The 14,009-nt window shown below is 36.7% G+C and overlaps 1 protein-coding gene across 1 annotated transcript in view; it reads right to left on the bottom strand.

Annotated features, from left to right (window-relative positions):
- The window catches only part of LOC136716298 (collagen alpha-1(XIII) chain), a 38,550-nt gene that overhangs the window by 13,546 nt on the left and 10,995 nt on the right, over positions 1 to 14,009 (bottom strand). The window contains exons 8-17 of the mRNA XM_066693899.1: positions 13,083 to 13,109; positions 12,960 to 12,986; positions 12,534 to 12,560; positions 10,335 to 10,391; positions 6,527 to 6,625; positions 5,857 to 5,898; positions 4,930 to 4,947; positions 3,484 to 3,519; positions 3,309 to 3,353; positions 2,588 to 2,614 (exon numbers count right to left, since the gene is read on the bottom strand). Coding sequence (XP_066549996.1) covers positions 2,588 to 2,614; positions 3,309 to 3,353; positions 3,484 to 3,519; positions 4,930 to 4,947; positions 5,857 to 5,898; positions 6,527 to 6,625; positions 10,335 to 10,391; positions 12,534 to 12,560; positions 12,960 to 12,986; positions 13,083 to 13,109 — 405 coding nt within the window. The remainder of the gene's footprint in view (positions 1 to 2,587; positions 2,615 to 3,308; positions 3,354 to 3,483; positions 3,520 to 4,929; positions 4,948 to 5,856; positions 5,899 to 6,526; positions 6,626 to 10,334; positions 10,392 to 12,533; positions 12,561 to 12,959; positions 12,987 to 13,082; positions 13,110 to 14,009) is intronic.

Raw genomic sequence — 14,009 nt, 5'->3', positions numbered from 1 at the left:
TCAAAGGATTTGTGCACTTTGTCCTGACTGCCCTTAAAAAGTGCATCTCCCACTTGACAACGACGAACTGATGGAGAAACCATAAGGCAGTTCGGTCCACAATGTGAGATTTCTTGCCATGGCAACAGACAGAACTCGGAGGATGTGGCGTGTCCAGTCACTGGAAAACCCGCATGAGAATCTGCAGTTTGACTTAAGCCAGACATGTTATGGAGAACAGACTTGAGAATGACGGTGTGTGTCACTCAGGGGGTACAAGTCCTCTCAGGGGCCTTAATATTTATGACTATAGGCAGACTCCAAAGGCTCTCAGAGGACTTTGGGACCCCACTAGTAGTTGCTGAGTCATTCCAAAAGAGAACAGCATCCAAAATGGACAAAACAGGCAACTTGTTTTAATAGTTTCTTCTTTACTGCCACCTGAAATCTTTAATTTATATAATGAAGGTACCTATATGCTTTTTTGTTGTCGTTGTTCTTCATGTAGCCTTTATTTTATTTTTAAATGTGTCTAATCACTTTCCCTATACTTTGTGATATTTAAAAACACCACTATTAATTAAATTGTGTAGTAAACAAAATTGATATCCATCACTGAATAATTTCATGACAGTGTGACAAAGCTGAAATACCTCAAGTATCACTTGAACCAAATGTATTGGTGCTATAGTTGCAAGATGCTATCAACTTCAATAAGTCAATTATTTGACAGTGCAGGCAAGTATCCTGGATTATCCATAAAATCATAATAATAATCATAATGAGTTTCACTGGATGTCACCTGCCAATAAAGACATTTATGAAGGATTCACAAAATAAAATAAAACTAACAATGTAAACACCACAGAATACTAGTGCACAGGACTGCACTTCAACCTTAAAATTATATTTTTCTTGTTTTCTTGTGCAATAAAGTATTTGATAGACGATAAAACATTATTTGGAACACACCAGAATAAACCAAATCCCTCAGCCACATTTCTACCACAAGTAAAAAATATTTAGACCAATCCTTAGTGGTAAAATCATTCTGGACAGCAAAATATAGATTTATAATGAAAGTTGTAATGCCAAGATAAATAGTCTCCTTATTGCAGTGACTTCCAAGTACAGACATTACAACTTCAAAAGATCAAAAAACATCATATGCCATTGTTTTCAACAGCCTTTACAGTCATGTAATGTAGTCCTACATTTCCTTTCAATTTAGGAATAACACTATTATTGTATTAATAAGTCATAAGACTTCCATCTTTAGGATAAAACTTCTCTGTATAAATACAACACAGATTGCACATCTCATTACCATAGATCATTTCTCATGCTGTAGATTGGGTGGGGGAATGCATCCCAACAGGGGCACTTAATTCTTTGGAAAACATCGATTTAAGGGTGAGTAAACATTTATGTTTCGATATTTATATGAAAAGGAGTGAGTCACTGTAAACATGTATAGCGGAAGCTGTCAGAATGACTTTGGACAGAGTTATTCCAGGTTTGTATGAGAATAAACCAAGTACCGCTCTGTATTTTTTATAAAAAGCAAACATGCAAAACACACAACAATGCAAAATCAAGGCACAGCAATTCCTTTCAAACACATTTCTGCCAAGATACCTTTTCTCCTCTTTCTCCTGTCAGACCTGTTTTCCCCTCATCTCCCTATAGAACAGATGGTTCCAGAAGCAAATGAGTAGGTATAGAGACAGATGGAGCATGCAGTTTCAAGATAAGGGTCGAGAAAAGCAGAGGTTTGGATGAACAAATGTATATTGACATCAGCATCTTTCATGACTGAGGCCACTGAAGTGCTTTATAAATCATCCATCGAAAACCACTCCAGCAACCCTTGAAGGGCACGCACCTCAGGGGCAGAAGATACTGTCATTGTGGGGCTTTCCTGCTAAACAGCAGCTTCACTTGTTAGGTGGTCCGAGGAACAGGGAAGGGGAAATGGAGATTCCATGAGAATTAACCAAGAGGGATTTTCGGAGGGCTGGGTTTATTGAGTTTATCTGGCTTGAACATGAGGATTAACTCTCTCACTCTTTGTCCAAAATATAAAGATATACAAAAAAAGTATACATATAAATTTACTACATACATGTACATATGGGTATGGGGACAAATTCTCATGACTACATTTTACAATATAAAATAAAAAAAATTACCAATTACACAATGATTTTCTAAAAGGGAGGATGAAAACCTGTTCCTTTCTTTGAACTTTAAAACATTTACCTTATGTACAGCACTGTGTATAAAATATTGGCTGACAGGTAGGGCTAGATTTTTTAACTTTGGGATTATGAACCCCACAAAGATTTCTCATTTTGCATTTAACAGTTTGAATTAACGAGTCTGAGAGTTTGAATTTAGTTCTTTAAAGGCTTATTACATACATTTATGCATCTGTTGGCAGATTAGCATTGACTCAGTTGAGAAAACTGCATTTCCCACATTTCACAAGCAGAAACAGTCGACTTCATATATCTGGACATTTTACTGCAATTTACTTTAGTGAACGGCCATGGCTATGCTAGTGGGTTTCAAATTAAAATTGAATTAAAGAAGCAGAATCTCTTACCTTGGACCCTATCTCTCCCTTTGAACCCTGTTGATGCAGGGAGAAAAATGAGAACACATAAGGTGAGTAACATATCACAAAACCAATATAATACTAAAGACTAGTAGTAAAGTGCATCACCATCTGCTAAATCTGGCTCCTACTCAAACAAACAAATAAACAAAAAATAAAAAATCAGGGCATTACTAAAACCTTTGTTATTCAGACAAAAAGGGAAAGATATAAAATAAATTAAATGAAGCCAGTGTAGTACTTTGAACTTTGATAATACATTTCATTAAAAGGAAGTCCAATAATTACTTTGTGTTTTTTAATAGTTGACTTCCTTGTACATATATTTACTTTTTCAACAATAAATTGCTCCACAATGTTTACCAAAGTAAGAAAAATGTAACACAGGAACCATACTGGCTACACATTACTTCATTCCCACTGTAAGCTCCTTGGCAAGGCTAATTGATATGTTATTATTATTATTAGAAGTATTAGTATTTATTTCTTGGCAGACGCCCTTATCCAGGGTGATTTACAGTTTACGCAAACAAACGTATTACAAACTTAAGATATTTCATAAGCTTTTGATGCTCGTTAAAAAAAAAAAAAATGTTCCCTGTTTTCATAAGAGACAAATTGGTATTTATTTCTGTAGAACACATTCTTAAGAGGACAAACAGACATATTGTGAATTGCAGTTAACTGGACGGGCACTTTAAACTGTTACCTTGTGACCTTCAGGTCCAACCGGGCCTGGCTCACCAAGGTCTCCCTGAAAGTGAGAGACAGTGTCAAAGAATAGGAAAATATCAAGAAAAAAAAGTCAGAATTGTGTATTTAATAACACAGCTTACATCTTTGTTTCAGTGATTGGGTTTGTTTAATAAATATATTTAACTCACCTTTTGTCCTGGCAGCCCAGGAATCCCTGGCTCACCCTATGAATACACAGATAGACAGCACTTAAAGAAACCAAACCACTATCAAATGCTAATATCTGTATTGTAAAGTAATGAAGGACATGAATGAGTAGTTTTGATATAGATGGGAGTCAAGATAATAGCCAAACTTCATAAACACTCAAATACATTTCCAAAGATATACTTTCAGATTTTCTATAGGTCTTAAAAAAATAATATATCAATGAATTTAGATTTAACTACTAATGTATTACTTGCGTAATGTATTGTTTTGAAAGTTACTATATGTAACACTTCACATTAAATAGGTTCATTAGCATCAGCATAGATACATGTCTGAACTTTTTTTGAACTTTTTAAATTTCTCTTGAAAGTAAATATTTTAATAATTAAAAAAATAGTCCACAAGTTGAAAGTACGGCTCTAGTAATCTTCATCAGCTACAAAATAGTACCACTACTGCCTACATACATTTTAAGTGTCTGAAATGGTGGTCAGACAAAAGTTCAACAACAGCTGGCATTTGCTGTCAATTGAATAAATGCTCCCCTGTACTCTTCTTCAAGAAGATTTGTGAGGCAGATGGAAAGTAGCTGTGAATAATCGTAATGGTAAACTCAACTCAGCTGATTTGGAGAAAGGCTCCAGAGAGAGAAAATTAAGAGACAGTTGTGTCATTCAAATTAAAAGCACACCAGGAACTATAATCCCATTCTTATATGAAGGGGACATTTTTATTCTTCCTGTAAGGTGGACCTATTTTTGTACAATGGAGGTCACTTCAGTGTCAGGACATAAAAGCATTTGGTCAAAATAAAAGTAAGGATGCCATGGTCCTTGCCTGCCACTAAGTTTTTCCAAGGAAAGTAGTACAGGACTATACATCATATTGTACAGCCTACTCAGAAGAATATTGTCATAATTATATTAAGTGCCAGAAACCTCTTGACTTAATGCAGCACACAGGAGTCAGAAACTTCTCCAAACAGGTCCCAGCAAGGTTTATAACCCCTGTTGAATCATGAATGTGTTTTGCTGCTGAACAGAATTTAGCCGTGTTAAGTAACTGCTCCTTGGTGCGTTAAACTCATGGTTGAACATTCCTCATATTAAATAATCCATTTTAATGATTTCACCAAAGGAATAAAGTTCTTGCCAGTGGTCCTGCAGAAATATGCAGAAAAACTAGAAGTCTAAAAATGTCTAAGCAGCTCCTGACATGCTTTTTAAATAGGGGTCGACATATCTGGGTCCAACCTTTCCTGAACTCTTTATCTGAACCCATTAAATCTTCACCTAAGCCCTGTATCACATGGCTTTGGAACAGATAAATATCAAGTACAGCAACATTAAACAACGTGCTCCTGGTTATTCTTAACCAGTACATTGGATTGGAAGAGGAGGGGAGAAACACTGTACATTACTTACCTTCATTCCAGGTATGGTCTAAAAAGATACAAATAAATACATTTCAATGTAACATAGAAACTGCTGCCTTTCATGAGGTAGGTCAGTTTAAAGGTTTATCTTTGATGCTTAAATAAGTTAAAATCAGTCAGGGACGTGACTCCAATTAAAGATTCTCTTCTTGAAGATATACTGTATATATAAATTAAAGTAATACATGTAAATTGAGACCAGGAAGTGGTAGGAGAAGAAGCCCTGTATTGTCAATAAAGACAGTGCTGACAGATGCCAAATCAGGCAAGAGCTTCAGTGAAATTTAAAGGATTGTGTTGTTTAAAAATAAATGCATAATTAATTAAATAAATACATATGAAAGACGTTAAATCTCGTCTTAATTTGTGCTTATGTTATAAATAATGTAACAAACTGGCTTAGCAGAAAGAACAGAACACAGCTTTCAATTTTAATGGGAACATTCTGCCAATTGCAGTTATTTCTCAAAAGCACACATTGCACAGAGTGAATTACGTAGGGCTGCCATCTGGCCCCGTTACCCCCTGGACACTTTTAGAAAGGACAGGTTGTCAAAGTTGCTCCTAAATTGAAAGAAATCAATGCTTAAATTGAGCATAAAATCTCTGCTAAATTGTTAATGCATCTGGATTACCATAAGACAGCACAATATAATTAGGGATCCTCATTGCCTGTATAAATGGAAGCTTGATATTATTCATTTTAAGCATGTATGGTAACAGCAGGATGACTGAAAACAATACCATTCCAGAAATGTGTTTATTTCATGTCTCAGAACTGTTGAAACAATTTGATTGGATCACTCTTTATAAAAGCTATTAGTTGGGCACTAATTCGATCTTAACAAAAGAATACACTTACAATTTTGTACCTGACTATGATTTATGATTCAATTATGAAAAACTTTAAACACACCCTAGGATCCTTTCCTGGCTTTCCTGGTTCTCCATGTTTTCCCTGAAAAACAAACAAACCATAAGTCAACATGTTTAGCCTTCTCTTGAAAGTACTTTCCAAGCAGACACAACATGGGCTAAACATTTGGTAAATGTAGGCAGAGAAAACATCCTCATTCAGGGTTTAAGATATGGCTCTCATGTAAAGTGACCACTCTCTGACTCATACGCCGACATGTTTAAAACACGAGTCTGCACATATTCACAGAGAATTCACACAGGAGGTCTGGCTTCACTGAAACGCCAACCAAAAAGAAACAAAACAACGGGCATTCATGGAGCGAGTGTAGTCTGTAGGAGATCTTACACCTCGAACATAAACTACTGTGTATTTGAAAACAAATAAAACAGGCAGGGTCTGAGTACAGAGGATCAGATAATATAGTATTCTTCATTTAATTGTTATTTAAATCATCATCACAATGATATTAATTAATCTGCTAAAATGAAAGCATTTATATAAAAATATAACTTTAATATCTAAAAAAATAACTATCATAGTCAATTTAGAAATTGAAGAATGAGAGATTACAATTCTGAAGCTGAATAAGGACAAAGACTTCAAACCAAAGGTTCCTGGCAATACTGCCAAATAACTTTGAACAAGGCCTGTCTGCTGGGGTACTGACCGGTATACCACTGGAGCCTGTTGGTCCAGGGGCCCCAGGAGGGCCAGGGGGGCCGGGCAGTCCTGGGGGGCCCAAGATTCCTGGCTCTCCCTTGTCACCCTGCTAAGAGACCAAAAGTTACAAACTTGGCCCCCTTTCTGACAGTATAAAATTAAATAACCCCCCCCCATTGTTGTCTTCAGTTAGTGACATGAAACAATACCATATTAGAGAGAAAGCCATGCTTAAGAAGGGGATCAGTTTGTGTTTCTGGAGTGCCATGTTTGGAGAAAAGAGCATAAAAACATACTGCTATTAATAGTGTAATAAAATATATCAGAATTTGCAGAGAACATTGCTAGAGTTGATTGAACCACAATTCAGTCCACCCACATGGTTTACTTTAATAACGCAATGGGTGACATTGTCCCTGTCCATTTAAAGTATGATACAAAGTAATTAATCCCCAGGTTCCTTATGACATGAACTATATATCCTATAAACGTTGGAAATAGTTGCCTGAATAAATATATTCAATATGAACAAATGTGTATATATTTAATAGAGATATTTATAGTTACACACATAAGAGGGTATGCAAAATGTAAAGCCACATACAGTCAGTACTCAAACAAAATGTATAAGACAACTTGGTATATGAAGATCACAAAAATACTGATAGTATATTGCTTTTCAGAAAGTTATTTTATTTTTTTGGTAGATGCAGACACAAATTTTACTGAATTTTTGTCTTTTTTTGCTCCATAGGATTCATATTCATGGCAAGTTTATTTCCTCAATTAAATCATCACATAAAGAAAACACTGAAGTCTCAGACTCCCAGACTTAAAATAATTTTGTGCTTTCTCTCAATATAAACACATTTCATCTCAACCCTCTTTGGAACATCTTTTCTTACAGACAAATAAATATCCCAATTGAAATATATGCAAAAGTCAATTACAAGACTAAACAAAACTGGATCACATAAAAAAAGGTCACAGAAAGAACCAAATTACAATAATATGTGAAACAGGGAATATTATTTTCAGATGCGACAACAAAATACAATTTCAGTATCTGAAAAATAGATTTTATTCAAATCAACGTTAATTATTATAAAAAATGTGGGTTTAAAACATCTCATAGCAAACTAAGCTAAAACACTTTCATAATACATCTTCTGTGCATCTTCTTTGCTTTTGTCACTGACTCACGGGCCAAAACGTGGTGTGAATAAATTCAATGGCAAGCCTGACCCAATGTAACACTCCCTATTTTCACATTAAAGGATTTGATCAATTTTGAATTTAAAATACATACCTTTTCCCAGATATGTATGGGTTATGATTTACAATTCAGAATAAACAATACCATTTCAGTATATCCCATCCTTTTATTTGAAACTGTTTATATGCTGAGCATGGGAATTAAACATTATGTCATTATTATCAGACAAAACCTGCCTAGATTAATTGTACGAAAAGCAGAGTTTTTATTGTGTACCATTGTCTCCAAACATGGTATTTCATTCTGGCGAAAAGACTGCACACCTGTAGAAATAAGATGGAAACCAGAAGCCAGCAACGTTACCTCTGTGCCAAATGTGCGTTTTTTGTTGTTGTTCAGCTGGAAGAGTTTATTTTGCATGCTACGAACATTGTGAGACTTTGAGGTTGTAGGGAAAAGCTGTGGTTAGTGATGATGGAGACCTTGTTTATTTCTGCCAGTGTTCAATGTATTTAGTATATAACCTGTGGCATGTAGATGACTCTGACAGATGCTCACTGTTTATTCATGTTTATTCATATCTTTATCTGCTTTAACCTAACGATGCTCTCACACAGTGAAACAGGGCATGCCAAACGTAGACGCTCTAGGCCAAGATGGATATCATCCAGCACATGCTTTTAAATTGTTATACCATTGTACAATTTAAATCAAGCTTGCTCGAAAGGAGTTATTTATCTTTGTGCTGTGAGTACCAAAATGGTCTTTTAACCCTGTATAAAACGGTCTACTTTTAACATTTCACTGACTGAACAAAAAGTATGCATTGAGAAAACGTATCAATTGGAAATTTATATTTTCTAGTCATTTTTCACATTCACATCTACCAATTTGGATCTCACTGCTCTCACTGTATTGGCATGACAGTTGAAGATAATACATGTGTCCACTGTTTTCTGTTCCAGGTAGAGGCTAGATATGGCCCTTATATAAAAACACAGAGACTCAGTGATTACCCAGCTGACTACACCCCAACCCTCTATCCATTATATACAACCTCTTGGAGCAAAGTCAACTAGTTGTATAGCCTAGATTAGAGGCAACACTCCACAAGCAATATGGACCACTTTGCTCTGTGAGCAGAGGATTTGATTCACTGAGCCCATGTACAGGGTATTATAAAAAAATTAATCAATTTGGTATTATATCTCTCTATGTACGAGTACACAATGCTTCTGGCGGGGGTTACACGGTGTCTTTTGGAAGTTGGCATCCTGGAAAGGCAGACAGAGCAGAGAGAAATGTACCTTCAAGCGCTTTAGGATTAAAGGGCTCACTGGATGCAGGTTGCGAACGGTGATAGGCAACATCTGCTGAGGTCACAATGCACAGGTGGCCAGCAGAGCAAAAGTCACAGGGCAACAAGGTCACCAAGAGGCCAGGGTCAGGAGGAAAAAAAGAGAGGAAAAGGGGTTGGAAGAGAGAGAAAATTTGAAATAGTGAGAGTGAACAGCAGGGCTTTGCGGAGACAGGCAGAGAAAGGACAGGGGAGAGAGGCAACAGCAATGCAATTCTAGCTGTGGGAGTGCATTTGAGAGGACAAATTGCCATATCTGAACAAGGCAAGAAAACAAGAAGCTGGGCAAGACAAAGGGCTGATCCTCTTAAAGTGCTGAGTGATAATCTAGTCAATTTATAGTGTAGGATATTCAAAACGCTTTTAACCACATTAATACTGCATGATTTGGGGTGATGTTTTACACAGGTAGGTCTAAAAAAAAAAAAAAAAACTCTTGATCTTCTGGTTATTTCTGACACCTGAAAGTTTCTGATTCATATCAGGTGACACTGACCCCACACAGACACAGGTCATATAGGATGATCTAAGTGTCACTCCATATTCCTGTCTGTGGGTCTGACCTTGAACAGAGGTTTGCATTTTTTTGTGAATGTTAGACTCCAATGAAAAATGTAAAGCAATATGCCAGCAGTAGAAATTAGAATTCTAGATGTAATTCCTGCAGGTGAAGTCAGTACCATGCTGGCATATTGAGATACATCCATGATTTGAGTACAATTCAAAAAGCAAATGAACTCCCATACCTAGATGCTGTTGTATTTCGATCACTTTTGATTCAGTCCTGCCACAAAGAGAATGAACAACACTTACTGTGCCCAACCGTCCAACACAGGTGTGCACAGTATGCCATTTTGTGACAATGTCACCAATATGATTATTTCATAAACGGCTGATTAGATTATACCAAGAACAGCAGGCACTTTAAGGCACTATATTTGGTGAGGTGGTGTCTAATTATTTTTAGATTCATAGATATATGAGTTTAATATGGTTAAACAAATATATTAATAGGGAAAAGCAGTATAAAAGTAGTAGTTTATGGGTTCTGTGATACACCCATCCAGGGTGACAACAGTGCCATTAGATGTGCTAAATTATCTGTGAGGGTCACACAACAGAAAGCACTGGGAGTCTGTTGGTGCTAATAGCAGCTGTACTGTCCAGTGTGGATCTCCAAACCCAAACCTGCAGTACTCCTTCTCTTTGCGACAGGGCTGGACGCAGTAGACACCTACAAACCTTGAGGACCAGGATCTGATTGGAGCGCAGTGCAGCTAGTGTTTTCCCTGGGAGCTCCTACAGAACGTTAAACACACACAGCAGCTGGTGACTCCCTTCACACTCCTAGATACCACTGCTCCCTGTCTGCCCACAAAGCAGAGCTCACTGTCCCCTATCTCCAAACTATACCCTAACCCTTCGCCATCACAGACCTCCCATGAAGCTCCCAGAGAGAGGGTGACCCAAACACTGTAACATTCAGACAGAATTAAGACACGTAAGAGAGCATCTCTAATAGGGGGAAGTCCAGGTACAATCTGGTCGTGTGGTTCTGCATGGCTTATTTATATCTCTTTATAGTGCAGGGGCCAGTTGCATACACATAGACTAACTCTTTGTCTTAGTATAATTAGAAGTCATACTATTGCTAGACACTCAGTTAAAACCATTGCATGAAATACTTTTTCCTTAGACTGGTCTTACTTAGTCAATCATGCAATGCATTCTGTGAATTTTAGGACACTTGAAGAGGGGGAAAAAACAAAAAAAAACATGGCGGACTATACTCTAAACAACTGACAATCTCACTTCACAGTAACAAAGTCTGTGCTTGTTACTGGCATATACTACAGAAAAATAAATACTTTGGGGGAAATTTTATGAAACTTGCTTGAACACACTCTTGAGGCTTGAGATAAAATAAAGTTATCAGCGTCAACACACTTTGTGTGTATATGCTGTCTGTAAGAGATGTGCAGAAAGAATGGAAGAAGAATATGCAAAAAAAATATTTAAGAGGAAACATCTGGGTACTGGAGGAGAACCTCCCTCAAAACTTAAATGGAGCACAGAATTGGTAATTTGGGGGATTGCCGTAGGGCGGTACAGCGGAGTGTGAGGGAGCCAATGGGAGGCTCGGCCTGTCAGTATCATCAGTGACAGTGTCGTCGTTGTTGTTTCAGGCAAACAGTTTCAATGGAAAGATATACTTAAATCCTATGTTAGCCTGGGGGTGAGGAGGCTAACTTTTCAGGCTAAATCTCATTAGAATAATCTAACTGTCAAATGAAGATTAGTCTAATGGTTTAGACTAGTCCAACACAGTTTTATGCAACCGGCCCCAGGATGATCGTATGATCGGGGCTGATGACTCTACTGATGGCATGTGAACAAATTTGAACTTCACCACAGATGTATTTCTATGTTTGAGAAACTGCAGAGGAAGGAAAAACTGCAGATATGGAAGAGAACAGTGCTATAGTATTTAACCTAGATGCCTCTTATCAGGGGAAACACATTTTTAGAGTCGGCAGAAACAATTATGTGCACAGTGCATCATCCCAGTTTCATAGGAATCTAGTATGCAGTCTGTGATATACAAGCATCTACGGACAAAACAGGGCAATGGGCTGTGGAAGAAGGTGGTGGGTCTGTCACTCTGATTGTGTTGATCTCTCTTTTATGTAACAGGACTGTGAGAGCCTTTTTTAATGACAGTTCGTGAGGCACATGTACAAGGGGGCTGGACCAAGTGGAGCCTGGGGGCTGAAGAGAAACAACTGCAAGGCTTTACAAAGTGGCATACCTCTTACATAACCCTGGCAGTAGTGCCAGAGTCATTGAACAGGCACAGCTGCCTGCAATCTAAGAGGACTGGAAGTAGCTGAAGGCCTACTGGTGAAATGCAAAAGGCTTAAAACAAGAGACAGAGCACCAAGTTCCTCACTGGCTGCAGTACACACAGTGGTTGCTAGGCTACCAAATGTTAGAGCCACCTGATGTACATGATTGTTTCTGGAATGCTTATAAACATCCCAGACAATTAATTTATAATTTTAAAATGTATTATGTCAATTTGTATAAGGCTTTGGCTACAAAAAGCCCAACTCAAAGAATAGATCAGCAAATTAATGACTGAACAATTTAGACTAAACTAAGGCGTGTTTTTCTGTGCTGTGAGGCATGAGTCTGCTTTTCACAGGATCTCATGATTCAATTCTAGAGGGCTTAACAATAATAAGAGGTCGAGTACAGCATTTCAGTATATACTGTACTATTGGGCAGTTATGATAATTGGATTGTAACTCAGAAGAAGTGTCTGACACTCTAATCGCTTGACTATTCAAACATTTATAGAAACAGCTTTACATGTTTTTTTTTATTATTTTGTTATCTATAAAGAGTTTATTGCAAAATGACAAGGTAAAAATGACTTACCCTGTGTGAATAATCTGCACACACACCCTGTAAAAAAAGCAGAATTACTGTGGATTAGTTAATTTCAGCTATTTAAAAATGTCCAACAAAGGTAAAACACATCTGTAAATGCCTTTTATTGTCAATAGCAGAAGCACAATTTTCCTTAAATATTTTGCTATGGGGCTTCTGGAAAGAGAACCATTTGTATACCCATAAATGTATTTTAAAAACATTTGTTTTCAATTCAAAATGCAGAAACAATCTGTTTTAATTTCAAAACTTCACCATTTCACCTCTTACAACATGCATCACAAGCTGACAACTGACAGATTGGCTTTATTCAAACCAAACAGCCTATAGAATATTTAAAAAGTTTACCAGCATAAATCTCACATAAAATACTTGTTACATAGATTTTAGTCAAGATAATAAGTAATAACTGACCTTATCCCCTTTGGGGCCTGGTTCACCCTGAAAGAATAACACAATACAATTGTAACATATACTTCTATATTTAAGTAGTAGAGAAACTGAACAAACAAAAACAAACAAAACACAGACACTTACTTGGATTCCTTTAGGACCTCTTGCACCCTTTCCAATTTAAAACAAACAAATAAATTAATAAAGACAATTTAATAAATCAGTTGGGTACAATCACTATATTTTGTGGAATGTAAAATAAAACATACATTGGACATACATTGTAGGACATACATTGTTTTGTATTATTATTATTATTATTATTATTATTATTATTATTATTATTTAAAGGGAGTGAAAAAATCTTCAGTTAAGATTGAAATATAATAGCATTTTAACCAGCATAATTCTCTCCAGTGAACAGATATTCAAAACTTTAAATAACTTTTTTGGTTTCTTCTACAAATCTGCTCTGGGGAAAAACAAAACAGGAAATGTGAAGGAAATAATGACTTCTGGATGTATCCTCAGTTTAGTAATGCTAAAAGTGTTAATGCTCCTCCATATGAAATAGTAATAAAGATGGTTGTGAAAGCTCCATACTAGACCTCTCTAATCCTGGTCCTGGAGAACTACAGTGTCTTCTGGATTGAATTCCAGCTGTTTATTACTTGAACCACTTACTGGCTTACTGACTCAAGATTGTGACTCCACACACCTATGAAACCGAAAGCAGCTGGAGTTTGAAGACTCCTGCACTATCGGCAGTATTCACAATGTATGTTGAGCCATACTGAATAGAGCAGCCTGTATTATCACATTTACCATATGAATAAAGCACAGTTGGCTTTGGAGGTGCATGAAGTTGTTAAATGTTTTGAGATCCAGATTTTTGGCACTATGAATCTGCTCAGTATGGAATGGCTTTTGGAGCCATAAACATACTACTTAAAAACCAAGAACTGGTGTCCATATGAATCACAAAAAAAAGAAAGATGAAGTTAATATCAGACAGGAATCTGATCCCTAAAACAATAAATCACCAGCATAGATGAAAGTGTGATTCTTGCT

The sequence above is a fragment of the Amia ocellicauda genome, chromosome 20 (genome assembly GCF_036373705.1).
Source record: "Amia ocellicauda isolate fAmiCal2 chromosome 20, fAmiCal2.hap1, whole genome shotgun sequence".
Lineage (NCBI taxonomy): Eukaryota > Metazoa > Chordata > Actinopteri > Amiiformes > Amiidae > Amia > Amia ocellicauda.
This window is presented reverse-complemented; position numbering and strand designations above follow the sequence as displayed.